Source organism: Salvelinus fontinalis, chromosome 21 (assembly GCF_029448725.1).
Source record: "Salvelinus fontinalis isolate EN_2023a chromosome 21, ASM2944872v1, whole genome shotgun sequence".
NCBI lineage: Eukaryota > Metazoa > Chordata > Actinopteri > Salmoniformes > Salmonidae > Salvelinus > Salvelinus fontinalis.
The window spans coordinates 14,417,761-14,445,425 of NC_074685.1; the positions used below are offsets into that span (position 1 = coordinate 14,417,761).

Below are 27,665 nucleotides of genomic sequence, written 5' to 3' on the forward strand. Positions count from 1 at the left end.
TCTTATCCAGTGTGTCGCTCAGAGTAACTTGAGTTCTTTACCCATATTGTGTCATTACACATCACTGGCCCTGGTTAATGTGTATTGTGTAGGCTAGGTGAGATTGTGCCTGGCCAATGCTCTATGGGCAGTTGATGTCGACTCAAGTTATGTAAGCATTGTCTGTCTACACTGCCATTAGATGACAATGACATAGATAGATCTTGTCACAAAAACTAGATTTTGTAAAGGGTCTATTGGACTAAATATCATCAATATCAACTGTGCTTATCCATTTTGTGTGTATTATTAATTTATTTGTATATTACCTTTTGTGTTATACGCTGGGGCCCTTCTATTCCCTAGACCAGTGACCTATATTTGAGCCACAGCCTGACCGATGGTATCTAAAGAGTTAACCTTTCAGGGATTTTTAGACTGGGAGGGTCTGGACACAGTTGGTGCGTTCAAAACAACTCGGAACTCGAAAAGAAACGAACCCCGACTATGAAAAATCTTTTAAACGGGCATCCAAATCGGAATTACAAGTTGGAAACTCGAGCATCATGCTATCAATCAATCAATGTATTTTATAAAGCCATTTTACCCAACCTAAAACCCCAAAGATCAAGCGATGCAGATGTAGAAGCAGTGGCTAGGAAAAACTCCCTAGAAAGGCAGGAACCTGGGAAGAGGCAGGAACCTGGGAAGAGGCAGGAACCTGGGAAGAGGCAGGAACCTGGGAAGAGGCAGGAACCTGGGAAGAGGCAGGAACCTGGGAAGAGGCAGGAACCTGGGAAGAGGCAGGAACCAGGTTCTGAGGAGTGGCCAGTCCCGTGGAGTGCCGGGTGGAGATTATACGAGTACATGGCGATTAAGGCCAGATCGATCTTCAACCAAGATAGTCATTAAGGCCAGATCCTAGAGCTCCAACTTCTCCGACCTGAAGATCACTGATGTCACGATTTTTCCCAGTCTGAACTCGTTTTTACCTGAATTCCCAGTTGTTTTGAACGCACCAAGTTTCACTGTGCCTAAATTGACTGGCGCTCTGCGCGGACGAGGGCGTGTTCAGCCAACAAAATTGTGCTTTGGTATAGGATGCCTGCAGTAAATTGCGGTGGGGGTTTAGGCAGAGGTGGTTCTGGTATGCTTTGAGGTGTTTCAATAGATATTTTAATTAGTTAAACGATGTCTAGGTTTTTTAACGCAATTAATACTCACCTCCGGAGAGATTTTACCGCATATCGCGCTATTGTGTGTCTTCCACTGCGTACAATTAACTACACTTCGCAGAAACATGTGGGAAATGGGTAAGCCCCCTCGTGCATTTTTTGCCTTGTCGTAAACAACTCATGTTACCCTTTCAGCTTTCTTGTATCCGACAGTAAGGTTACAGATTTCACATTTGGGACAGTTGGAGTAGACCACAGAGGTGTCCGGTAGGCTATATGGGGCTCTTTGATAGCGTAATGTTATTATGGGTCTGTCCACAACCCAACCGTTTTAATTCAGTTTGCATAATGCACATGACTTCCCTGCTGAACAGACCATGAGATTCTTCTGACGCGCTAATGTTCTCTGTGTTTATAATGTGACAAACAATATAGCCTATATCTCCAATTGACAATAATGTGCCAGGCTGTCTGAGTGATCTCATTGCAACATGTGTTGCATTTCCTTCCAGGGGTATATGTCAGGTCAGAACTGGTCAGGGTTGATTTTCTAAACAATAATCTCTTCTGCTTCATAGAAGTCACATAACTACTCTACACATCGTTACCTGTATTGAAATAGATTCATATGCATTCAAATCAATGAATACATTTTTTTCCAATTTCAATCTCACTGTCTCCTTTCATCTCACCCCTCTTTACCCCCTCTTCCCCCTCTTAGGGACAGCACTATGGTCCTGGGGAAGAGGTGGAAGGACGCGGCTGAGACGGTGATCATCGGAGGGGGCTGTGTTGGAGTCAGTCTGGCCTATCACCTGGCCAAGGCTGGACAGAAGGATGTGGTCCTGCTGGAGAAGTCTGAACTGACCGCTGGATCCACCTGGCACGCTGTACGTCAACAACAACAAAAACTAAAACAGATCTAGGATCAGCTTACCTGTCCCAAAACCTTATCTTAACCATATGAGGGAAGACAGAACTGTCTGGGAGCAACAGATGGCTTCAGGGGCACACAAACGTATTGGGAGAGTTCGTTTTGCAAGGCCCTGTACCCCTTAAGTGAAATCTCCACCCACCCGGGGCATGCAAATGAACTCGCCCATTTATTGATGGTCTGACACCTGTTTCGACCTGACGTTCTTCTACTAATACATAAGTTAGCAAATGCATGGAAGTTTTCATGTTCCCCAACATTTGAATACGTTAAGGAGTTATTACACACACCCACTATTAGAAGGAACTGTCAGAGAAAAAGATAAAGAAGGTCAGAGATATTCAACATGGGAAAAAATACATTGAGACCACACTGAAGATATTTACATTTTGTAATTTAGTCATCTTATCCAGAGCGACTTACAGTTAACAGGAAAAACCCGACCGAAGATACCACGGCGAGATATCAGATAGTCCGCTCGGCAGAGGGAGATTCTCAAGAAGCAGATGGAGGCATGTAAGAAGATCTAAGTTATGGTAGCTGTCAAAGACAGCTGCTGTCAAAGAACCAGGCCTATGTGGTTCTGCCAAGGATCTGATGACCTAATTCTGCCTCTCTATAACCCCCTTCCAACCAACCCTATCCCATATAGGTTACTCTACATAAATATGCTGCCCTTAATGTCAAGGGGCCAACTTTCCTAGTAGACTTATCAAACTTCTCATTCTATGTATCTATGTTAGGAACATGTGAACTGCATGCCCTGTTTGTGTAGTGTAGTTAAAGTCAATGGAGATAACATGATGCTGTTAAAATGTGTATTACTATTATTTTATAAGATGCACTTTCAAATCATTGCTTTGCAAACTTGCAGGGTCAATACAGTAGATCAAGTGTTGTCAGTGTTTCCATTTACATGACCATGCCTCCTCTAAGTGTCCATGTTTATTGTCTGTTCCAGGCTGGTTTGACCACGTACTACCACCCTGGTATCAACCTGAAGAAGGTCCATTACCACAGCATCAAGCTGTATGAGAGTCTGGAGGCCGAGACAGGACAGGTATACTACACGTCAACCACAGCACAACAGATTATATAATGTCTGTATGAGTGTATCTATGTACAGTGGGTATCAACGTATTCACCCCCCTTGGATTTTTTCATTTTGTTGTTACAAAGTGGGATTGAAATGAATAAGTTTTTTTTTTGTCATTGATCACAAAGAATAGTCTGTATTGTGAAATTGGAAGAATATAAACATTAATATGCCTTGATTAGACATGTATTCACTCCCCTGAGTCAATACATGTTAACTCCTTTTGTAGCAATTACAGCTTTGATTCTTCTTGGGTAAGTCTCTAAGAGCTTTGCACACCTGGATTGTGCAATATTTGCCCATTTAGTCTTTTAAAAATGATTCTAGATGTTGGCTAGACAGCAATTTTCAAGTCTTGGCATAGATTTTGTAGCAGATTTAAGTTATCTGTAACTTGGCCACGCAGGAACATTCACTGTCTTGTTGGTAAGCAACTCCAGTGTAAATTTGACCTTGTGTTGTAGGTTATTGTCCTGCTGAAAGGTGAATTCCTCTCCCAGTGTCTGGTGTAAAGCAGACTGAAGCAGATTTTCCTCTAGGATCTTGTCTGTGCTTAGCTCCGTCCCATTTCTTTTTATTGTGAAAAATTCTGTTTGCCAATGTCAAGCACACCCATACCATGATGCAGCAGCCACCATCCTGGAAAATAAGGAGGCAGTAACTCAGTGTTGTTTGACTTGCCACAAACATAAGGCGTTGCATACAGGATACATGTTTTGCAATATTTATATTCTGTATATTTTTTTATTCTACTTTTTAGGTCATTATTGTGGAGTAAATACAGTAAACTCAGTTTTTTTTCCTTCACAGCCATTGAGCTGTTTTAAAATTAGCAATGGCCGCATGGTGACATCCCTGAGCAGTTTCATTCCCGTCCTGCAGCTCAGTTCAGAAGGATTACTGCATCGTTCATGTGTCTGGGGGGGGGTTTAATACATAATCCACAGCATAATTATTAACTTGGAACATGCTTAAAAGAGATATTATATGTCTATTTTGTTATTGTTACCAATCTACCAATCACTGCCCTTTTACTATGAGTCTTTCGAAAATCTCACTGGTCTTTGTAGTTGAATCTGTACTTGAAATTCAATACTTGCCTGAGGGACCTTACATATGTTGTATATAGGGGGGACAGAGGAATTATGCCAACCCCAGTTATTAGCGTGACATAACGGATTGACATGCTACTTATTATGAGAATTGTTTAGCCAAATTTGACTCCAGAACTATTTTAGGCTTGTCTAAATAAATGGGGTGAATACTTTTGCAATAACTATTTTAGTTATTACATTTGTATTAATTTAATGAAGTTCTTTGTGTAGCTCAATGACAACAAATCACAATTAAATTAATTTGTATATCACTTTGTCACACAAGAAAATGTGGGGAAAAAGGGGGGTGAATACTTATGATACACTCTGTATGTATGTTTCACACATTTTATCCATGTGTCTATAGGCAGTGGGTTTCCACCAGCCCGGCAGTATCCGTATTGCCTCCACCCCAGTCAGAGTGGATGAGCTGAAGTACCAGATGGCAAGAACCCACTGGCACCCCACGCCCCAGTGGCTCATCACCCCTGAGAAGATCAAGGAGCTCTTCCCCCTGCTCAACATGGACAAGGTCCGGACCTGAACCAAAAAGATCTATATCTGTCAGAGGAGGCTAGTGAGGGGAGGACAGCTGGTAATAATGGATGGAATAGAGTTAATGGAATGGTACCAAACACATGGAAAACCAGGTGTTTGAACCATTTCATTTATTCCGTTCCAGCCATTACTATGAACCTGTCCTCTCCATTTTTAAAGTGCCACCACTGATCTATAACCATGGCTCTATATCTATTGTTCTGGTCTGGACCGGAGGAACGCATTCTCATGCGCCATAGACATGTAGCCTGGGTCCCAGATATGTTTGCACTGTCTTGCCAACTCCATTGGTATGACAATGCCCATAGGAGTTGGCAAGACAGCACAAACAGATCTGGGACCAGGCTAATAGACATCATTGTGATCTCAGTTTCATGTCATGACTTAAGAGCCTAGTGGATATACTCTAATGATTTAAAGAGGCTTTACAAAACTTCCATAATGTATCTTTAAAGTTGTCATTGACCAAGAACGTTTGTTTGAACCAGTAGACAACGACATGACAGTAACACTATATCCACCTCCCCAGGTGCTAGCGGGTCTATATAACCCAGGAGATGGCCATATTGACCCCTACTCCCTAACCATGGCCCTGGCTGCTGGGGCCCGTATGTATGGAGCCCAGATCTACAACCCAGCCCTGGTCTCTGGCCTCACACCCACCAGTGATGGGAAGTGGGATGTCCAGACCCCACACGGGACCATCAGAGCGAACCGCATAGTCAACGCCACAGGTCAGTGGTCGAATACTTGTCAGTGGCAAAATATCTGTCTCTATGTAAACCTCAATGGAGGCTAGAGGAGGGCAGAATCTGTCGACAGGCTCATTGTAATGGCTGGACTGGGTCATCACTGGTACATACAATTGCATGCAGGAATACATGCACAACATGTACTTCTTGCTGCATACATGGAGAATAGAAACAAGAACCTTTGGCAAACTGGGAGGCTTAGCTTCCTACTAGAACTTTGTCTGCCAGAGAGCCAGATGAGCGTTGATGTAGTTGGGTCCAGGCTCTATGTTATTGTACAGAGTGTGTTTGTGCTGCAAATCATGATTGATTGCTCCTCGCACAAGTTTGTATGTCCAAACTAACATTAGTGACCATACTACAGAACATGCATTGACTGTTGACTTCTAGATCAATTGTATCAATACATTGCATCATGCACTGTAGTATCTTGTAGATATATCAGCATGTAGAGGTCATTTAGGTCTATAGATGAGTTTCTAATGTTTAAAACTGACTCAAGCAGTTTGTCCATTCAGCAACACAGTCCTGTTATTCACAGCTCTTGGGTCAGATTGAAATCTCACTGGCAAACATTGAGAAACTATGATTAGAGCTGGCCAAAATGCTTGAAGAACAACTTCAGTTGAAGATTTTTCTCAACGAGTTGGGGTGAGTCAGATTGTCTGTATAACACAGACCAATCTGGGTGGGTGAGCTGGGGAAGTTAACACCTCTAGCTCCTCTCCAGGTTGTCAGAAACTAAACCCACAGACCTGGTTTACCAGTTTGGGTTGGTTAAAATGCAGAACCCCATGTCTCTCAAGTCGATCAAACCAGTCTCTCCTCATTAACTCATTTTCAGTTCAGCCACTGGCTGTGTATTTTTTTTTTTTACTGCTTGTAGACAGACGAAAGAGATTACCGTAGTAAAAGTAGAATTGGGTATAGACTACAGTAAAGAGCACACTCGGCACAGACAAATTAGATCTTAGGACCCCAGTCCTGAGGACAAAGAAGTTGATGAACCTAAATACTTTAGGGGTGAGTTCAGTTGTTGTTCTTGTTTGATTTGGCCCAGTGCTGAGCATCTGTCTTTCTGACTCTTGTCTGAACTGCTCTTATTCCAAGGCTGCTATCTTAGGGACATTTTACCATATACACAACATTCTGAGTCCAGGGGAAGCAGGGTCACATGGTTTGAACTGGGTCATACCAGTTCTGGGAGGATTTAGTTGGCAAGGTTTTGTCACCACTATCATACCTCCTTGCATAACTGATTCAATTTGCAGCTGCCTGAAGTTTGCTCTCTCCTTTATGGGTCCCTGGAGAGGAGGACGGGGGCACGTTGTAGGTTTACTTTGCTTTGTTCTAGCTTTGCTAAACCCATTATTATGACCCCTGGCCCTCCATTCCCTCATCAGTTTATCCAAACAGGCCAACAGGTTTTAGCCAATCACAGAGCAGCAGCTGAAGGATGCCTCTTCAGCAGACGTTTAACACTTTGCTGACAGATTTTTTAAAATCTTGAAGAACAAACATTTTCTGATTCCTTAGTGAATCTTGGGTTTCCATGTGCCTTTTCTCTGCAAACTTTGATGTTTTCTTTAAGTTCATGAATTTGCAGTTTGGGTCCACTCATTTGACAACCTAGTGTTAACATCATCTATGTACAACAGTCAAACCGTAGCTGACTGGGCCTCCCGAGTGGCGCAGCGGTCTAAGGCACTGCCGTGCTTGAGGCGTCATGACAGATCCGGGTTCGATCCCGGGCTGTGCCGCGGGTGGCTTCCGGGTTAAGTGAGCAGTGTGTCAAGAAGCAATGTGGCTTGGCAGGGACGTGTTTCGGAGGATGCATGGCTATCGACCTTCACCTCTCCCGAGTCCGTACGGGAGTTGCAGCGATGAGACAAGACTGTAACTACCAATTGGGGAGAAAAAGGGGTAGAAATGGTTTTATTACAATAAAAAAAACATAGGCAAGTCATCTTTGAATAACAGTCAGCTATCTTAGAATTTTACTCATTATGTTTTGTCAACTCAACTTGATTTCCTCAGTTGGTGTAATGTTAACAAGCTGTAACTACATTTAAGTCATTTAGAAGACACTCTTATCCAGAGCTATTAGGGTAAAGTGCCTCACCTAGTCTGCTTGGGGCTTTAAACAAGCAACGTTTCAGTTACTGGCCCAACTCTCTTAACCCCTAGGCTACCTGCTGCCTGTAACTACCTGAATGTTGTCTAGTGCTTGATACGTAGATGATTCACAGCAGCTACAACATTGTCCAGTCAGGCAAAAAAATTGATATGTTTTGTTTTGGTAGACAGGATGAATTAGGCTATAATATTAATATAATGTATAATATATGTCATTTAGCAGACGCTTTTAACCAAATGCAATTTACAGTCATGCGTGCATACATTTTACGTATGGGTAGTCCCAGGAATCGAACATACTATCCTGGCGCTGCAAACACCATGCTCTACCAACTGAGCTACAGAGGATAACGAGTGCTTGGTAGATATAACACTTCCTATAAGGGATCTGCAGATATACTGCCCATAGACGTGTGTTATTGCATAAGTCACGGCTGGTGAGAGCCTTACAGCCTTGTCCTATACATTACACTTTGCATACAATCAACATGGAGAGAGAAATGTATAGCTGCACACATCTGCTGGGGCCAAATGAAAGCCACTTTGTCAGGGGTACAATGGAAACGTCCCATAGCGCAGCTGAGGGATTTAATCTAAAACCTTGTCGTTGAAGCTGCTGTTGTTTGAAACGACACTGTAGATTTATAGTGTTTGACCAATGCAGTAATGACTATTGTCTCCATATGGTCCAGTAAAATAGTACAGCATATACAGGCCGGGTAGTGGGAGTTTGTGTCGTTTGTGTGGTGATTGTGTCAGTTGCTGTGTTTGCACTTTGCAGACACGAACACAAACTGCAGTCTGAGAGTCTTATCTGTGTGTCCAGTTTTGGTTTTGTGTGCTTCTTTTTTATCAGAACATCCTTGGTTGTACTCATAAACAGTAGCTACTACACCCATTAAACTCACTCCTTTACTTAGGATTTAAATCTCTCAACTTCATTATACTACTTTGGAATAGGCCCACTGATTTGTGGTTGAGTTTTGGACATTTTGTGAGCTTTGTTCGTATTTGTGGGAATAACCCTGGGAGGAAGAGGAGGAGGATCTTTTGTGAAGAAAAAACATATTCCAAAAAAGAGCACTTCCGGAAGCCTCCCTCTCTATACATATAATTGGGAAGTTTATATCTTTCATTACAATACAACTCTCTAACCCTCAGGTCAAACTACTCTCTCTCCTTTAGTGGGTGGGTGAGTCCACCTTTCCACATGCATGGTAGGATATGTGATTTATGCTTGCTGGAGCTATGGTCTGCAGAAATAACTCCATGTGAAAGCAGATCCTGAAGTACTGCTGTAGCATTCCTCACAAACACCAGAGTCTCAAATGCTCCCTCCCTCCCACACTCATTTCGTTCCATCCCTCCCACCTTAAATTATATATATATACATCTAATCAGTTTATTGGTTGCGTATACATATTTGCAGGCGTTATAGCAGGTGCAGTGAAATGCTTATGTTTCTGCAGAAGCTCCAACAGTGCAGTAGAATGTCTCACAAATACAATACACAAGTAACACACAAATTATAGTCCCACACTCACCCTATTCCATCTCTTTCCTTCCACTGTCTCAAACTCGCCCCTTTCCTCCCCCCTTGTTTCACTCCCACATTCACCCCATTCCATCTCTACCTCCCCTTCTCCAACCCTACCTTCATAATGCTACACCCCATCACTGTTTGGCACTTTGACCAATGAGAACCCCCAGAGTAAGGTAAAGGGTTGTGGTTCTTGGAATGCGTCTCCCCCTGAAGGATCGGTTTCTAAAGTTGGCCCTGTGACCTACTAAAGGTGCACAGGACACTGAGACCCCCAGTGAAAGGACAGTGTCTCAACGAGAGAGAGAAACCTTGTTTATCAGAGTCTCTGGCCTTCAGAAACTATTTAGGTTATCACTGGTGCTCATAAATATAAGCGAGGGAGGGAAATTAACTAGTTAGTTAGAGGTGTGGAGGTGGTTGTACTCTGGACATAGCTGAGCCTGTGTGCATCCTGACATAGCTGAGCTCCGGTGCATCCTGTTTGATCACCCTTGAGATGTTTCTACAACTTGATTGGAGTCCACCTGTGGTAAATTCAATTGATTGGACATGATTTGGAAAGGCACACACCTGTCTACATACCCACAGTTGACAGTGCATGACAGAGCAAAAACCAAGCCATGAGGTCGAAGGAATTGTCTGTAGAGCACTGAGACAGGATTGTGTCGAGGCACAGATCTGGGGAAGGGTACCAAAAAATGTATGCAGCATTGAAAGGTCCCCAAGAACACAGTGGCCTCCATCATTCTTAAATGGAAGAAGTTTGGAACCACCAAGACTCTTTCTAGAGCTGGCCGCCACCAGGCCAAACTGAGCAATCGTGGGAGAAGAGCCTTGGACAGGGAGGTGACCAAGAACCCAATGGTCACTCTGACCGAGATCCAGAGATCCTCGGTGGAGATGGGAGAACCTTCCAGAAGGACAACCATCTCTGCAGCACTCCACCAATCAGGCCTTTATGGTAGAGTAGCCGGATGGAAGCCACTCTTCAGTAAAAGGCACATGACCGCCCGCTTGGAGTTTGCCAAACGGCACCTAAAGACGCTCAGACCATGAGAAACAAGATTCTCTGGTCTGATGAAACCAACATTGAACTCTTTGGCCTGACTGCCAAGCGTCACGTCTAGAGGAAACCAGGCACCGCTTATCACCTGGCCAATACCATCCCTACGGTGAAGCATGGTGGTGGCAGCATTATGCTGTGGGGATGTTTTTAAGCGGCAGGGATTGGGAGACTAGTCAGGATCAAGGGAAAGATGGACGGAGAGAGGTCCTTAATTTTTAAAAATCTGCTCCAGATCTCTCAAGACCTCAGATTGGGTTGAATGTTCACCTTCCATTAGGACAACGACCCTAAGGACCCAGCCAAGACAACGCAGGAGTGGCTTCGGGACAAGTTTCTAAATGTCCATGAGTGGCCCAGCCAGAATCCGGACTTGAACCCGATCTAACATCTCTGGAGAGACCTGAAAATAGCTGTGCAGTGACACTCCCCATCCAACCTGATAGCGCTTGAGAGGAATGGGAGAAACTCCCCAAATACAGGTGTGCCAGGCTTGTAATGTCATACCCAAGAAGACTCAAGGCTGTAATCGCTGCCAAAGTACTGAGTAAAGGGTCTGACTAATTATTATTTCAGTTTAGATTTTTTTTAAATACATTTGCAAACATTTCTAAAAAAAAAACGGTTTTGCTTTGTCATTATGGGGTGTAGTGTGTAGATTGATGAGGGGGGGAAATTTGAATCCATTTTGGAATAAGGCTGTAACATAACAAAATCTGGTAAAAGTCAAAGGGTCTGAATTCTTTCTGAATGCACTGTTTTTGAGCCAGGGTCTGGTGTAGAACAGTTGCAACTCAGCAGATTACAGCAGAAGTCAACAACTGGGGTTATCTGACATTTGTTCCCCGTCACAACTAGTTCCTGCAGGCCATTACCAGTCTGATCTGTGGGGACAAACAGCTGTGGTGGCTGCAGGGGCCATGGTGTGTGTCTGTGTGTATAGAGAGAGAGAGCGCAGTTGACACGCGTCGGACTTTCGCCCCACAAATCATTGTTTGTCTGGCTAGGGACCAGTAGCAACAGTCTTCCATTTCATAGGTTGCACCTCCGTCACTCAGTCGCAGTATGACATTATTATGAAATTTCTCTAGCCGCCCTCTATCGGCAGCTCCATAGTGGTGCCCTTGGTAAAGTGGTGATAAGCACAGTCATTCTGGACAAATGCTAACTACTGTTTAGTCTAAATTAAACTATAGTGCCTGGAAATACAATGACTTAAGCTGAAGTAGTAAAATATTTAGTAGGGAACAACTTTGCCAGCATTATCATGTCATCAAATTGACTTCAGACAGATTGCAATGTTATTAGCTTGCAAAGTTTGTCAAAAATAGCTAGCAATGTTAGCTAGCTAAAATCTGGTGACCTCCCCTCAGTCCTAGCTAGCTAAAGTCAATTTGGTGACATCAAAATGACATGCTTTTCCTTTCTTCCTTTTTTTGATTTGTCATTGTAGTTCCAAGCCACTGTAATGCACTTTTGATACAATCTTTATCAACACTCATTGACAATGCATTTGAGTAGAATGCTGTTGGGAATCAGTCCAAAACTAACGTTCAAAATAACATTGTGACGAAACATGCAACCCATGAATACTGGTTAGTAGTCAGTTTGCTGTACACAGAGGTTATGTCATAAATTATTATTTTATGTGTACAGTTTTATGGGTGTCTCTTATTAAAGCTGTGTAGTGTATGGATATATATATATATATATATATACTGCTCAAAAAAATAAAGGGAACACTTAAACAACACAATGTAACTCCAAGTCAATCACACTTCTGTGAAATCAAACTGTCTACTTAGGAAGCAACACTGATTGACAATAAATTGCACATGCTGTTGTGCAAATGGAATAGACAAAATGTGAAAATTATAGGCAATTAGCAAGATACCCTCAATAAAGGAGTGATTCTGCAGGTGGTGACCACTTCTCAGTTCCTATGCTTCCTGGCTGATGTTTTGGTCACTTTTGAATGCTGGCGGAGCTCTCACTCTAGTGGTAGCATGAGACAGAGTCTACAACCCACACAAGTGGCTCAGGTAGTGCAGCTCATCCAGGATGACACATCAATGCGAGCTGTGGCAAGAAGGTTTGCTGTGTCTGTCAGCGTAGTGTCCAGAGCATGGAGGCGTTACCAGGAGACAGGCCAGTACATCAGGAGACGTGGAGGAGGCCAGTGGTCACCACCTGCAGAATCACTCCTTTATTGGGGGTGTCTTGCTAATTGCCTATAATTTCCACCTTTTGTCTATTCCATTTGCACAACAGCATGTGCAATTTATTGTCAATCAGTGTTGCTTCCTAAGTAGACAGTTTGATTTCACAGAAGTGTGATTGACTTGGAGTTACATTGTGTTGTTTAAGTGTTCCCTTTATTTTTTTGAGCAGTGTATATATATATATATTAAGTTGTGCAATATTATGAATTGACTTTTGCGCTTGTCGTGGTCAAGCAATAGTTCTGTGACATACACAGGTACTGTAGTGAGTGAGTGTTTTTATTTAAGGGGTGTATCCATTACTTTGTGAATCTAGTGGCTATGGCTGGTCAGTTTTCTTTCACCTTCAGAATGTTATGGGGTAGGAACATTCATGTTTGTGCCAGTATTTCTGTGGGGAAGCTAATTAGCAGGGCGGCAGTAAAATGCTCCCAAGAAAGGCTTTGGGAACCCCGGTAATGCTTCTAAAAAGCTGGTTTACACACCGTCATTAAAACCCAAAAGAAGGCGACTGCTTTGGGAAAGAGCTGTCTTGTTATACAACCACAGTCATAAAATAAGACCAAATCAGATCACATTATCACCAACAGCCAGGTGTTGCAATCTCAGCTGACCTCTTCAAAATAAACTGGAATGATTCTTAAACTGAAATAGCTCCTAGAAAATGAATCCTTTTGATGAAGTTTAAAACAGAAATTAGCTTCTATGGAGTGAGTCGGAGTGTAACTTGACATTCCCTCTAAAGTGAATCAGCTGGTAGAACAGGGAGTCTCCGATCTCAGTGGTTCCCAAACTGTGGGGTGGGGGTGTGAGGGATTTGCAGGGGGGGCTTTAAACTTACTCTTGAAAGTTGTTATAGTAGAATGCACAAGGTGAAATTTTGAAATTGGGTAGTGCATCATCAGTTCTTCTTGTCATGTCAGTCATTGCATACCTTAGAGAGCTATTTATAACTTGTCAAATGTCCAGATCACCTAGCTCATGTCAGCTAATGTTTTTCTATTTAGGTTAAAAAGTTTGGGAACCCCTGTCCTAAGATGTGGAGCCCTTAAAATTCGGAATTAGAATAAAGATAAAACATTTGAGTAATTTAATAGGATCTCTATGGTGGAGCCATGGTGTTGGCGCCATATTCAGACAGTTAACTCTGTTAGTGTAATATAGCAGGTCTCATTCTGAAATGGCATCCTATTCTCTATATAGTGCATTAATTTTGGCCAGAGACCCAAGGTTCTTGCCTAAAGTAGTGAACTATATAAGGAATAGGGTACAATTTCAAACACAGCCCATAGCTGAGTGGCATAGAGTACACCATAGTATTGTAGTAAGTCATGCTCTCACTCTTCTTAGCTGCCAGCTTATACACTCTGTATATGGGATTCTAATATTCTACAATTTTATACTCAAGACATGCCTCCATTTATGTCATTATCTTTTTACAATCCTCTGTGGGACCCAGTTGGCTTTACAGTGTTTTGGTCTCAAGAAGTGAAGGCTGGTTGGTAGAGGGCAGAGAGTGTAAGTGTGTGTGTGAGGCTCTATTCTTAACCTTGTTTTGCTTTCCTTATGGTGGAGACTGGAGCGGTTCATGGATTGCTGTTTACACGCTGGTGGTGTCTTTCTCCCAACTGTCTGTGTTAACTGCTTCCTGGTCTCATCAAAACTCATCAATTTCCTGTGCAGACCATGAACTCATTACTAATCTTTGATTGGTCAACAGGTTTCTGGGCCCGGGAAGTTGGCCAGCAGATTGGCTTTGAGCACCCCACTATCCCTGTCCATCACCAGTATGTTGTCACGGCAACGGTGCCTGAGGTACTAATTTAATTACATCTTAATGTCTTACTGTATTAACTATCCTTCATTGTGCATATTTTACAGTAAATGTGTTGTGATGTTTAACAGCGTTTGATTTGATGTTTAATAAAGTTTGTTTTGTTGTGTCTAGGTAAAGGCCCTAAAGGCAGAGCTGCCAGTGATCAGGGACCTGGAGGGCTCCTACTACCTCAGACAAGAGAGAGATGGACTGCTGTTTGGACCCTATGAGAAAGAGGAGAAGATGGTGCTGCAGGACTCCTGGGTTAGAGATGGAGTACCACCAGGTCTGTCTGCTGATCTCTCTATCGCTCTCACCCTCTCTCTCGCCCTCGCTCTCTATGCCTTAACCTCAGTTGTACTCTCTCTGTGTGTGTTGAACAGGTTTTGGTAAGGAGTTGTTTGAGTCAGACCTGGACCGTATCATGCACCACGTAGAGATGGCCATGGAGATGGTGCCTGTGCTGAAGAATGCTGACATCATCAATATTGTATCTGGACCAATCACCTACACCCCTGACCTCCTTCCTATGGTCGGACCGCACCAGGGAGCACGTAACTACTGGACCGCTATCGGCTTCGGGTAAACGAAACGGGAGTGTTTGTGTGTGTGATGGGGTCGGGTGGATGCTGAAATCAATATGACTGGATGGTGTAGTGTGAAATTTCTAAGCATCTTCCCTATTGTGGGAACTATAAAAGCCTTGTTATGTTTGATTGACAGGGAGTAGGAGGTTGTAGCTTAAAGGCATACCTCAGGGTCTGTTTGTGTCCCAGGTATGGAGTGATCCACGCCGGTGGCATTGGGAAGTTCCTCAGTGATTGGATCGTAACAGGGGAACCCCCCTATGACCTCATTGAGTGTGACCCCAACCGGTATGGAAAATGGACCACTGTACCCTACATGTGTGCCAAAGCCAGAGAGTCCTATGGATTCAACAATATGGGTGAGTAGTCACTACCAATGTTCCCTCAAATGTTTTTCATCACTGAGCAAATTTTCAGATCTGCACAACCTTGACGGTTGTGAAAATCCTGTGCAAATTCCAGCGTGTTTATTGTGAACACTGAGGCTGTACCCGCTTTAAGTTTGTTTTAACAGTGGTCAAGTAGGCTACTGTGGCTAATTGATCATAATGTAGGCCGACGAGAGTGGTCTACCATCAAAAGCAATGGAGAAAATGCATCCCATAACATTTTAACATGGACATAGCTGTTCTATCGTTCAGTCTACAGTAGCAACCAATGTGTGCTTACATTCCATGACTTTTGAAAAAAACATGCAGGTCTTGACATTAACCTGTTTATCCACTTGTCCTTCAGACAAGGTGACTGAACATGTTATAGTGGTGTTTGACGCAAGAAACCACTTTACAAAATAAAATGCATCATTATTCCCATACCACTATTAGAGAATCAGACAAATTATGCTACACTCTGCCTACTTAGCTTATGCAAGCCTGTCTCAAAATACAACACAGCCCCTTTAAGACAAAAAAAAGCTCTTTACCTGACACACTTTTCAAAGATTTTGAGCTCTTGAGCTCACTTGCCCATTGCTGACTGCAAATGATCCATAACTGGGCTAGTAACTAGTAAAGGATATGAACAGATGTACACACGTCACTACCTGTAGCTCTCGCTTTGATTACAAAACAAGGGCATCTACTCACAACCGCTCATGCTGTCAACTCTTCTTTCTATCCCCCCCTTCTGCTCTCCTTCCCCCCTCCCTCAGTGGGCTACCCTAAAGAGGAGCGTTTTGCTGGCCGTCCGACCAACAGGACCAGTGGTGTGTATGAGCTGCTAAAGGGAAACGCTTCCATGGGGTTCCACGCCGGCTGGGAACAGCCTCACTGGTTCTATAAGCTTGGAGACAATGCCAGTTACAAGTAAGATACCAAACCAGTCAATCAATCAGTACAAATATGACAATACACTGAGCGTTTACCCAATGAGTCCCACCATAACGCCGGCATGATTTAGGACTTCAAACCCCTTTTATACATTGTGACTTTGAGCTACAGAGTCATACCATTGGATTTGTCTATTTTGTCTGCATCCGCAGATACCAACCATTAGTCTGTGTGATTAAGTGGGGCTGAGTTGTTTGTGAGACAAGGGTGGGTGCCGAAGGGGCCAGGGCCGGGTCTTATTACAAAAACATCTGTGGAGTCGGAATAGTTTGAGATACAAACTATTAAACGTTATCTATGAGACTCACGAACACACACGTGTAACATGTTTTGCTCTGACTCTCAAGCTACACAAGAGTCATTAGAAGGTAAGGGGTTCCTCCACATAGAAGATCATAGTATTATAGACACCATGTCCTGGGATTTCCAATCTCACATAGTTGCTGTCACAAACTCAACTCCACGCAATTGTCACTGACTAGTAGGACATTCATTTCCCACAGAGCAAACCATTTCTGTACTTATATCATTCATATAAATTAATTTTGTATATGCTTTGATGGACTTAAAGTAGAAGAAAAGAAATTGGGCACATGACAGCAGTGTGGTTTCGTCCTGGTGCAGCTGAGTGTGTGTTAGAATGTTCAAGGACTTGTTCTTTTTGGGGGGGATGGAAGGGGGGAGGTTATGATAGGCTGGACAGCTCCCAGTGGAGGAGTGGAGACCACCCCCTGTAAATATATATATGGGTCTTAGAGGTGAGCTCACTGACTGTTACATGGCATTATGTAATAGTTACTCTAGCCAGCACAATAGAACCATTTAGAGAGAACATCAAAATACATTTATTTACATGTAATGCCTTGGAAAATACATCCTGTGTAGCTACTGTTCAATACCCTTATAGACTGATAATATTAGTCTTCATCCTCATCAGGTGTTAGTCTGAAACCACTTTTGTTTTAAGAGCTGGAGGTGTTTTGGAGATCAAACTTAGGGTTAGGTTCCATTTGGCCCGTTTAAACTCAGGTTTAAGATTGTTGGCCAACTCAAACCCAGGGTTAGCTTCCACTTGGCCACCCACCAGTGGCTGACTAGGCTATTTATTGACTCAAAGAATTTAGCACCACCTGTGGGATTTCTTTATGAAATTATGCCCATGGTATATGAAAATAGTTTTCCATATGTAAAACTATAAAACCTACTGTATAAGGACTCAGTGATGCAACATTATGTAAGTACTGGCAGTGAATAGTCTCCTTCCTAACACCATGTCTTTGTATAACTTATTTTATAACAGTTAAGTCTGGCAACCAACTCTACCCAATAAATACACTATATATTAGAGGTTGACCAATTAATCGGAATGGCCGATTTAATTAGGGCCGATTTCAGTGTTTTCATAACAATCGGTAATTGTTATTTTTGGACACCGATTTGGCGATTTAAAAAAATTAAATAAAGTACACTTTATTTAACTAGGCAAGTCAGTTAAGAACACATTCTTATTTTCAATAACGGCCTAGGAGCGGTGGGTTAACTGCCTTGTTCAGGGGCAGAACGACAGATTTTTACCTTGTCAGCTCGGGGATTTGTTTTTGCAACCTTCCGGTTACTAGTCCAACGCTCTAACCACCTGCCTTACATTGCACTCCATGAGGAGCCTGCATGGCAGGCTGACTACCTGTTACGCGAGGGCAGCAAGAAGCTAAGGTAAGTTGCTAGCATTAAACTTATCTTATAAAAAACAATCAATCTTAACATAATCACTAGTTAACTACACATGGTTGATGATATTACTAGTTTATCTAGCGTGTCCTCCGTTGCATATAATCGATGCGCTGCCTGTTAATTTCTCATTGAATCACAGCCTACTTCGACAAACGGGTGATGATTTAACAAGCGCTTTTGCGAAAAAAGCACTGTCCTTGCACCAATGAACCTAACCATAAACATCAATGCCTTTCTTTAAAATTAATACACAAGTATATATTTTTAAACCTGCATATTTAGTTAATATTGCCTGCTAACATGAATTTCTTATAATTAGGGAAATTGTGTCACTTCTCTTGCGTTCCGTGCAAGCAGTCAGGGTATATGCAGCAGTTTGGGCCGCCTGGCTCGTTGCGAACTGTGTGAAGTCCATTTATTCCTAACAAAGGCCGTAATTAATTTGCCAGAATTGTGCATAAATATGACATAATATTGAAGGTTGTACAATGTAACAGCAATATTTAGACTTAGGGATGCCACCCGTTAGATAAAATACGGAACTGTTCCGTATTTCACTGAAAGAATAAACGTTTAGTTTTCGAAATAATAGTTTACTGATTCAACCATATCAATTACCAAAGGCTCGTATTTCTGTGTGTTATAATTAAGTCTATGATTTGATAGAGCAGTCTGACTGAGCGATGGTAGGCAGCAGCAGGCTCGTAAGCATTCATTCAAACAGCACTTTCATGCGTCCATGAACATTCTAACACACTCTCAGCTGCACCAGGACGAAACCACACTGCTGTCATGTGCCCAATTTCTTTTTCTTCGAGGTGGCTGTTGTCGATGTGTTTCTGGTTCGAGCCCAGGTAGGGGCGAGGAGAGGGACGGAAGCTATACTGTTACACCGGCAATACTAAAGTGCTTATAAGAACATCCAATAGTCAAAGGTTAATGAAATACAAATGGTATAGAGAGAAATAGTCCTATAATAACTACAACCTAAAACTTCTTACCCGGGAATATTGAAGACTCATGTTAAAAGGAACCACCAGCTTTCATATGTTCTCATGTTCTGAGCAAGGAACTTTTTAAACGTTAGCTTTTTTACATGGCACATATTGCACTTTTACTTTCTTCTCCAACACTTTGTTTTTGCATTATTTAAACCAAATTGAACATGTTTCATTATTTATTTGAGGCTAAATTGATTTTATTGATGTATTATATTAAGGTAAAAGAAAAGTGTTCATTCAGTATTGTTGTAATTGTCATTATTACAAATTATTTTTTATTTAAATCGGCCGATTAATCGGTATCGGCTTTTTATGGTCCTCCAATAATCGATATCTGTATCGGCGTTAAAATCATAATCGGTCGACCTCTACTATATATACAAACTTATGGGGACACCTCTTTAACTTAGTGGATTCGGCTATTTCAGCCACACCTGTTGCTGACAGGTGTATAAAATCAAGCACACAGCCATGCAGTCTCCATAGTCAAATAGCCTTACTGAAAAGCTCAGTGACTTTCAATTTGGCACCGTCATAGGATGCCACAAATCAGTTTGTAAAATTTCTGCCCTTCTAGATCTGCCCCGGTCAACTGTAAGTGCTTTTGTTGTGAACTGGAAACGTCTAGGAGTAACAAAGTTGTAGGCCACACAAGCTCACAGAACGGGACCTCTGCGTGCAGAAGCGCGTAGCGTGGTAAAATTGTCTGTCCTCAATTGCAACATTCACAGGTTGCTTAAGATCACCATGCGCAATGCCAAGTGTTGGCTGGGGTGGTGTAAAGCTCGCCACCATTGGACTCTGGAGCAGCGGAAACACGCTCTCTGGAGTGATGAATCACGCTTCACCATCTGGCAGTCCGATGAACGATTCTGGGTTTGGCGGATGCCAGGAGAACGCTACCTACCTGAATGCATATTGCCAACTGTAAAGTTTGGTGGAGGATGAATAATGGTCTGGGGCTGTTTTTCAAGGTTCGGGCAAGGCCCCCTAGTTCTAGTGTAGGGAAATCTTAACGATACAGCATACAATGACATTCTACACGATTCTGTGCTTCCAACTTTGTGGCAACAGTTTGGGGAAGGCCCTTTCCTGTTTCAGCATGACAATGCTGAGGTCAAAGCAAGGTCCATACAGGAATGGTTTGACTAGATCGGTGTGGAAGAACTTGATTGGCCTGCATAGAGCCCTGACCTCAACCCCATCGAACACCTTTGGAATTAGATGTTCGACGAGAGGTGTCCACATACTTTTCTTTGTGTGTGTACAGTACCAGTCAAAAGTTTAGACACACCCAATCATACCAGGGTTTTTCTTCTTTAAAAAACAAATATTTTCTACATTGTAGAATAATAATGAAGACATCCAAACTATGAAATAACACATATGGAATCATGTAGTAACCCTTTTGCCTTGATGACGGAGTGGCAGGGAGCTTAGTGGTTAGAGCGTTGGGCCAGTAACCGAAAGGTTGCTAGATCGAATCCCCAAGCTGACATGGTAAAACTCTGTCATGGTAAAACTAAGCTGCCATTGTAAATAAGAATTTGTTCTTGACTGACTTGCCTAGTTAAATAAAGGTTAATTTAAAAAAAATGACAGCTTGGGTGGCTGGAGACTTTGTCAATTTTTGGGCCTTCCTCTGAGACTGCCTGATATAGAGGTCCCGAATGGCAGGGAGCTCGGCCCCAGTGATGTACTGGGTTGTCCGCACCATCCTCTGTAGCGCTTTGCAGTCGAGGGCGGTGCATTTGCCGTACTATGCGGTGATGCAGCCAGTCAAGATGCTCTCGGGGTGCAGCTGTATAACTTTTTGAGGATCCAAATCTTTTCAATCTCCTTAGTGGAAAGAGGCACTGCCATGCCCTCTTCACAACTATGCAGCTTTGTCTCAGCCAATACTTTGCCATTACTTTTTAAATTAACCAAGTAACTAACCCACATGTGTCTGTCTTTACTCCCCAGGCCCAGTTTCAGGCGTACCAACTGGTTCGGTCCGGTGGGGAGGGAGTGTAAGCTGGTGATGGAGAAGGTTGGGGTCATTGACCTGACACCCTTCGGCAAGTTCATGGTTAAAGGGAAAGATTCTCATAAACTGCTGGACAGACTGTTCGCCAACACTATGCCCAAGGTAAGGATAACACCACACACCTACTCACTGTATTACAACTCACTGTATTACAACTATTCTATACACAACTCACTGTGCTTTTATATTACATCTTACTGTATCTCACCAACGCTAGGCCCAAAACGAGAGGGACTAAATGTATCATTGCATCGCACCAGGCAAAACTCACTCACTCTCATAGACAGCTCATTGCACCACTGTATAAGTCCCTATATAACTCACTATTGCCAACAGGTGGCAGTGTTCTGTTTGCTGCTCAGGCAGAGGTTTATGTTATACACTGCTCAAAAAAATAAAGGGAACACTTAAACAACACAATGTAACTCCAAGTCAATCACACTTCTGTGAAATCAAACTGTCCACTTAGGAAGCAACACTGATTGACAATAAATTTCACATGCTGTTGTGCAAATGGAATAGACAAAAGGTGGAAATTATAGGCAATTAGCAAGACACCCCCAATAAAGGAATGGTGCAGCAGGTGGTGACCACAGACCACTTCTCAGTTCCTATGCTTCCTGGCTGATGTTTTGGTCAATTTTGAATGCTGGCGGTGCGTTCACTTTAGTGGTAGCATGAGACGGAGTCTACAACCCACACAAGTGGCTCAGGTAGTGCAGTTCATCCAGGATGGCACATCAATGCGAGCTGTGGCAAAAAGGTTTGCTGTGTCTGTCAGCGTAGTGTCCTGAGCATGGAGGCGCTACCAGGAGACAGGCCAGTACATCAGGAGTCGTGGAGGAGGCCGTAGGAGGGCAACAATCCAGCAGCAGGACCGTTACCTCCGCCTTTGTGCAAGGAGGTGCACTGCCAGAGCACTGCAAAATGACCTCCAGCAGGCCACAAATGTGCATGTGTCTGCTCAAACGGTCAGAAACAGACTCCATGAGGGTGGTATGAGGGCCCGACGTCCACAGGTGGGGGTTGTGCTTACAGCCCAACACCGTGCAGGACGTTTGGCATTTGCCAGAGAACACCAAGATTGGCAAATTCGCCACTGGCACCCTGTGCTCTTCACAGATGAAAGCAGGTTCACACTGAGCACATGAGCACATGTGACAGAGTCTGGAGACGCCGTGGAGAATGTTCTGCTGCCTGCAACATCCTCCAGCATGACCGGTTTGGCGGTGGGTCAGTCATGGTGTGGGGTGGCATTTCTTTGTGGGGCCGCACAGCCCTCCATGTGCTCGCCAGAGGTAGCCTGACTGCCATTAGGTACCGAGATGAGATCCTCAGACCCCTTGTGAGACCATATGCTGACACATGCACATTTGTGGCCTGCTGGAGGTCATTTTGCAGGGCTCTGGCAGTGCACATCCTTGCACAAAGGCGGAGGTAACGGTCCTGCTGCTGGGTTGTTGCCCTCCTACGGCCTCCTCCACGTCTCCCGATGTACTGGCCACGACAAGCGCAAAAGTCAATTCATAATATTGCACAACTTAATATATATATATATACACTGCTCAAAAAAATAAAGGGAACACTTAAACAACACAATGTAACTCCAAGTCAATCACACTTCTGTGAAATCAAACTGTCTACTTAGGAAGCAACACTGATTGACAATAAATTGCACATGCTGTTGTGCAAATGGAATAGACAAAAGGTGGAAATTATAGGCAATTAGCAAGACACCCCCAATAAAGGAGTGATTCTGCAGGTGGTGACCACTGGCCTCCTCCACGTCTCCTGATGTACTGGCCTGTCTCCTGGTAACGCCTCCATGCTCTGGACACTACGCTGACAGACACAGCAAACCTTTTTGCCACAGCTCGCATTGATGTGCCATCCTGGATGAACTGCACTACCTGAGCCACTTGTGTGGGTTGTAGACTCCGTCTCATGCTACCACTAGAGTGAAAGCACCGCCAGCATTCAAACGTGACCAAAACATCAGCCAGGAAGCATAGGAACTGAGAAGTGGTCTGTGGTCAGCACCTGCAGAACCATTCCTTTATTGGGGGTGTCTTACTAATTGCCTATAATTTCCACCTTTTGTCTATTCCATTTGCACAACAGCATGTGAAATTTATTGTCAATCAGTGTTGCTTCCTAAGTGGACAGTTTGATTTCACAGAAGTGTGATTGACTTGGAGTTACATTGTGTTGTTTAAGTGTTCCCTTCATTTTTTTGAGTAGTGTATTTAGGTTTCACTCTCTCCCCTGTCAGGTGGGCCTGACTAACATCAGCCACATGTTGACCCCCACTGGGAGAGTCTACGCTGAGGTCACCATTACCCAGCTCACACCTGGAGAGTTCCTCCTCATCACAGGATCTGGATCAGAGCTGCATGACCTCAGGTAACACAGGCAGACAGACTCTAAGCAGCCCAGGCCAGCTAACAAGGTGTAGAGTCAAACCGTCCCATATAAAAGGATTCAGTAATCCATTATATAACATTATTCTAACCCACTTAGAAACACTGGTAGTTACAGCAGCTGCTACTTTAACGGCCCCTCTGCTCCAATAGGCAAACAGCACATTAAAAACAAATGAATCTCTATTCTACCTATTCATTCAGCTCTCGGTCTCTTATACACCCTGAGACAGTCTGCTGGTGTTGTATATCACCCCTAGTGGTGACCTATCTTTTCCACCAAGGGCCATGTGGGGGCAGGGTTTGCTCCAGCCCTGCACTAATATACATGATTCAACTAATCAAAGTTCATATTGAAGACTAATTAGTTGAATCAACATTGTGCCAGAGTTTCGTTTCCTTTTGAGTTCCTTCAAGTTGTAAATATAACCCTATGCATCCCTTCCTAACCCCAGGTGGATGGAGAAGGAGGTAGCAGAGGGGGCGTATGATGTAGATATTTCCAATGTGACAGAGGACATTGGGGTGTTGGGTGTGGCTGGACCAAAGGCTAGAGATGTTCTACAGAAACTCACTCAGGAGGACATGAGCGATGCAAGCTTTAAGTTCCTCCACTGCAAACCCATTCAACTGGGTGGCATCAACCTCAGAGCTATTAGGATCTCCTACACAGGTGTGCGTGTGTTTGTGGGCTTAAACATTTTTAAGAGTATGTGTGGCATGTGAGTGCATGTACAGCTCAACTAACAGATTGTGTTTCAGGTGAGTTGGGCTGGGAGCTGTACATTCCTCACAAGGACATGGCAGCTGTGTACCAGGCTATCATGGCTGCAGGAGAGGACGAGGGCATCGACAACTTTGGTACCTACGCCATGTCATCACTACGACTGGAGAAAGGCTTCAGAGGCTGGGGTGCAGAGGTACGTACACACACACCTTTTTAAGTTGTTTGTGGATGTTGGACTGATGTTTTTGTCTCATCAGATGAACTGTGACACCAACCCTCTGGAAGCTGGTCTGGACTACTTCATCAAACTCAACAAGGTAGACATTGTTACTAGCTACTGCTGTTTCACCAGTCAACCACTGTGTGTTCAAATCGAGGTGTCATATTCAAATGTGTAGCTTATTTTTTAGATGTTATGAAATTGTGGCCTACTAAATCTACTTAGTTAACATTTTCTCCTACACACCTGTATTATTTTTGGGGTTATTTATGCTAATTATAAATAAAGCACCCCATACCAACACTAACATCTCTCCCTGTCTGTCTCCAGCATGCTGACTTCATCGGTAAGGCAGCGCTGCAGGAGATCAAAGCTAAAGGTCTGAAGAGGAAGCTGTCATACATCACCATGGAAACGGATGATGTTGACCCAGAGGGCAACGAGACTATCTGGCTCAATGGCAAGGTGAGCTGTGTGTGTACATTGTTTTCCTACCTTATCAGGACCACAGTGTCCTGACAAGTCACCAGACTGTTCTGACAAGGTAAGAAAAAATTTCACTGTTAGTCTACACCTGTTGTTTACAAAGCATTTGACAAATACAATTGATTTGATTTTGTAGTAGTAACAGAGTTCTGTGTTTTTGTTAAATGAATTTGTTAAAATGCTATTTTAGGCTTACGGGTTAGGTTTGGGATTAAGGTTAGGGTTTGGGGTTAAGGTGTGTGTGTGTGTGTGTGTGTGTGTGTGTGTGTGTGTGTGTGTGTGTGTGTGTGTGTGTGGTATAGAGGCAACACAACATTAGAGGCTTACACTTCCACCCACTGTTTGCCTTCCTGCAACCTTCTCTATCTCTCCTAGGTGGTTGGTAACACTACATCTGGGGCCTACAGCTACACCACCCAGCAGAGCCTGGCGTTTGCCTACCTGCCAGTGGAGCTGTGTTCTGTAGGGCAGAAGGTGGAAGTGGAGATGTTGGGGAGGAAGTACCCTGCCATGGTGGTCCAGGAGCCACTGGTCCTCACAGAACCAACCAGGACCCGGCTGCAGAAGAAGAGCAAGGCATAGACACTGGGTACTGGCAGAGAACCAGCTTAGAACTAGAGTACCAGACCTGGGTCGAAAATAGGATTTTTTCTTTCAAATATTTACAGTATGCTCCTGGTGCTAATTTCATCCCAGGTTCGACCAAGGTCCGCAAACGGTAGAGCCGACACCAACCAAGCAACTACACTGTGAAGTGAACTATGCTGGCTGACAAAGTGACTTATGAAAAATACTTAAATGTGATTAATGGTACTCAAATGACACCCTATTTTGTGCACTGTTTGTATTGTACTATATAGGGTATCATTTGAGACAGACTGACTGTGAAGTTAAAAAAATAAATAATAATACTTTCCTGTTTGGTCATCTGGTGAGGAAGAATAAGCTAGAGCAACCTAGAATGTGCATATAAGAGCTTAACTCTAGGTTCCAATGTGGACCTATGGACATATTGGAACGTAGACTTATACTTGTATTCGTCTCAGTATTCATAGTATTACAGGTCCAATGCAGCCTTTTTATCTCGATATCAAATCATTTCTTGGTAACAATTAAGTACCAAACTGTGATTGTTTAAAAAAAAAAAAATATTAAAACATTCACCCCTAAGAAAAGAAAAAGGTGCAATTTCTCAAGCAAGAATTTTGTTTGGGAGTGGTCTTACACTAGCTGTTATTGGCAGAGAGGTTTGGAACTCTTTCTTATTGGCCAAAACTCCATCCCACCAAAAGAGGCTGAAATTTCAGGTGGTCTTTTCAAACAGCTCTTACACTAAAAGGGCATTATCATTTTCACAGTTGTGTTCTAACCTTGTAGTGTGGAAATGTATATAAAACACTGAGCCTTTAAAGTCATGATACCTTTGGCTTAAGTCTGGAATCCATCCAACACTTAGAATGTGGTCATTAAGTACCTATACCATAACTGCTTAGCAACAGAGCCAATCATTACTCTTAGGTGGCATTTTAATGTCTCAGTATTGCAGTGTTATCTGTTTGAATGGCTTTTTAAATTCCAGGTATTAAGGGTTATTATGGGGTTGAAAAGCAGAGTCTTGGTAGAAGTGTTATTGTAGCTACACTATCACAAGAAGAATGGGCCAAATAGATGCTGCTTTACGTCCTACTGTAGTCTCTACCTTATGTGGAAGAGACAATTAACTATGATAATGCTTTGCACAAACCTCAGTCTTGAAAGCAGGGCGGGCATATTGCAGATAATAAATCAACTATGCACAAGGCAGGACAAGCTAAGGAAACTGTATTTTTAGAGCACAATGTCTTTATCCTTTCAATTATTTTGTAAAATTGTCTGTACATTTAAACATTAGTTAATTAAATCCAATGCCAAGCTTGGTGTTGTGTGTTTTTGTAATGATTCTAGAGATTTCAAACACTAGAATGAATCCCTCGCGCTGTATGGAGCAACATCAATCATATTGGTTATTTGAACTTTGGTATTACAAGTGTCACTCCACTGTACCACTACACAACAACACAATATCCAGGAGCAACCAACAATAAGATTCAAAAGAATGGAATGAATGTATTGCATCATACAATTATTTTTATAAAAAGCAAAAATAAGGTCATTTGTTCTGAAAAGTTTTTCTTGATCAGAACCCGGGTATGGGACACTTGTTAGCCGGTGACTGGTGTGGTAAACTCCTCAATGTTATTGGATGAATCCCGGGACACATTCCAGTCTGCTAGCGAAACAATCCTGTAGCTTAGCATCCGCTTCATCAGACCACTTCCGTATTGATCGAGTCACTGGTACTTCCTGTTTAAGTTTTTGCTTTTAAGCAGGAAGCAGGAGAATATAGTTATGGTCTGATTTGCCAACACTGAACTCTTACTACTACAAAATCAATTGTATTTGTTAAATGCTTTGTAAACAGGTGTAGACTAAAAGTGAAATGCTTACTTTTCCAACAATTCAGTTAAAGATAAAAAAAAAATGGAAATAGTGACGAATAATAAATTCACAGTGAATAAAAAGTAAAAATAACATGGCTACAAGGAGTACCAGTACTGAGTTCATGTGCAGAGGTATGAGGGGGCTACACGACTGTTGTGGTGTGCTTGGACCATGTTAGTTTGTTGGTGATGTGGACACCAAGCTCTCAACGTGCTCCACTACAGCCCCGTCGATGAGAATGGGGGCGTGCTCAGTCCTCCTTTTTCCTGTAGTCCACAATCATCTCA

At 43.0% G+C, this 27,665-nt stretch overlaps 1 protein-coding gene across 1 annotated transcript; it reads left to right on the plus strand.

Moving 5' to 3' along the window:
• Window positions 1–545: 545 nt before the first annotated feature.
• On the plus strand, window positions 546–26,812 carry dmgdh (dimethylglycine dehydrogenase). Its single transcript, XM_055873994.1, has 17 exons — window positions 546–1,292; window positions 1,876–2,044; window positions 3,050–3,148; window positions 4,646–4,810; window positions 5,366–5,570; window positions 14,273–14,367; window positions 14,501–14,654; window positions 14,752–14,950; window positions 15,145–15,314; window positions 16,106–16,259; window positions 20,981–21,146; window positions 23,317–23,447; window positions 23,920–24,137; window positions 24,227–24,384; window positions 24,449–24,508; window positions 24,742–24,876; window positions 25,273–26,812. Exons 1-17 carry the CDS (start codon window positions 1,171–1,173, stop codon window positions 25,477–25,479), a joined length of 2,607 nt encoding a protein of 868 aa, XP_055729969.1. The 5' UTR covers window positions 546–1,170; the 3' UTR covers window positions 25,480–26,812.
• Window positions 26,813–27,665: the final 853 nt, after the last annotated feature.

What these genes read in the sequence shown, in the direction of transcription:
- dmgdh (XM_055873994.1), top strand. Translation starts at nt 1,171, where the DNA reads ATGTCTAGGTTTTTTAACGCAATTAATACTCACCTCCGGAGAGATTTT. An exon ending in TCGCCAACACTATGCCCAAG is followed by an intron (nt 21,147 to 23,316) that starts GTAAGGATAACA and finishes CTCCCCTGTCAG; the next exon opens with GTGGGCCTGACTAACATCAG. An exon ending in TATTAGGATCTCCTACACAG is followed by an intron (nt 24,138 to 24,226) that starts GTGTGCGTGTGT and finishes ATTGTGTTTCAG; the next exon opens with GTGAGTTGGGCTGGGAGCTG.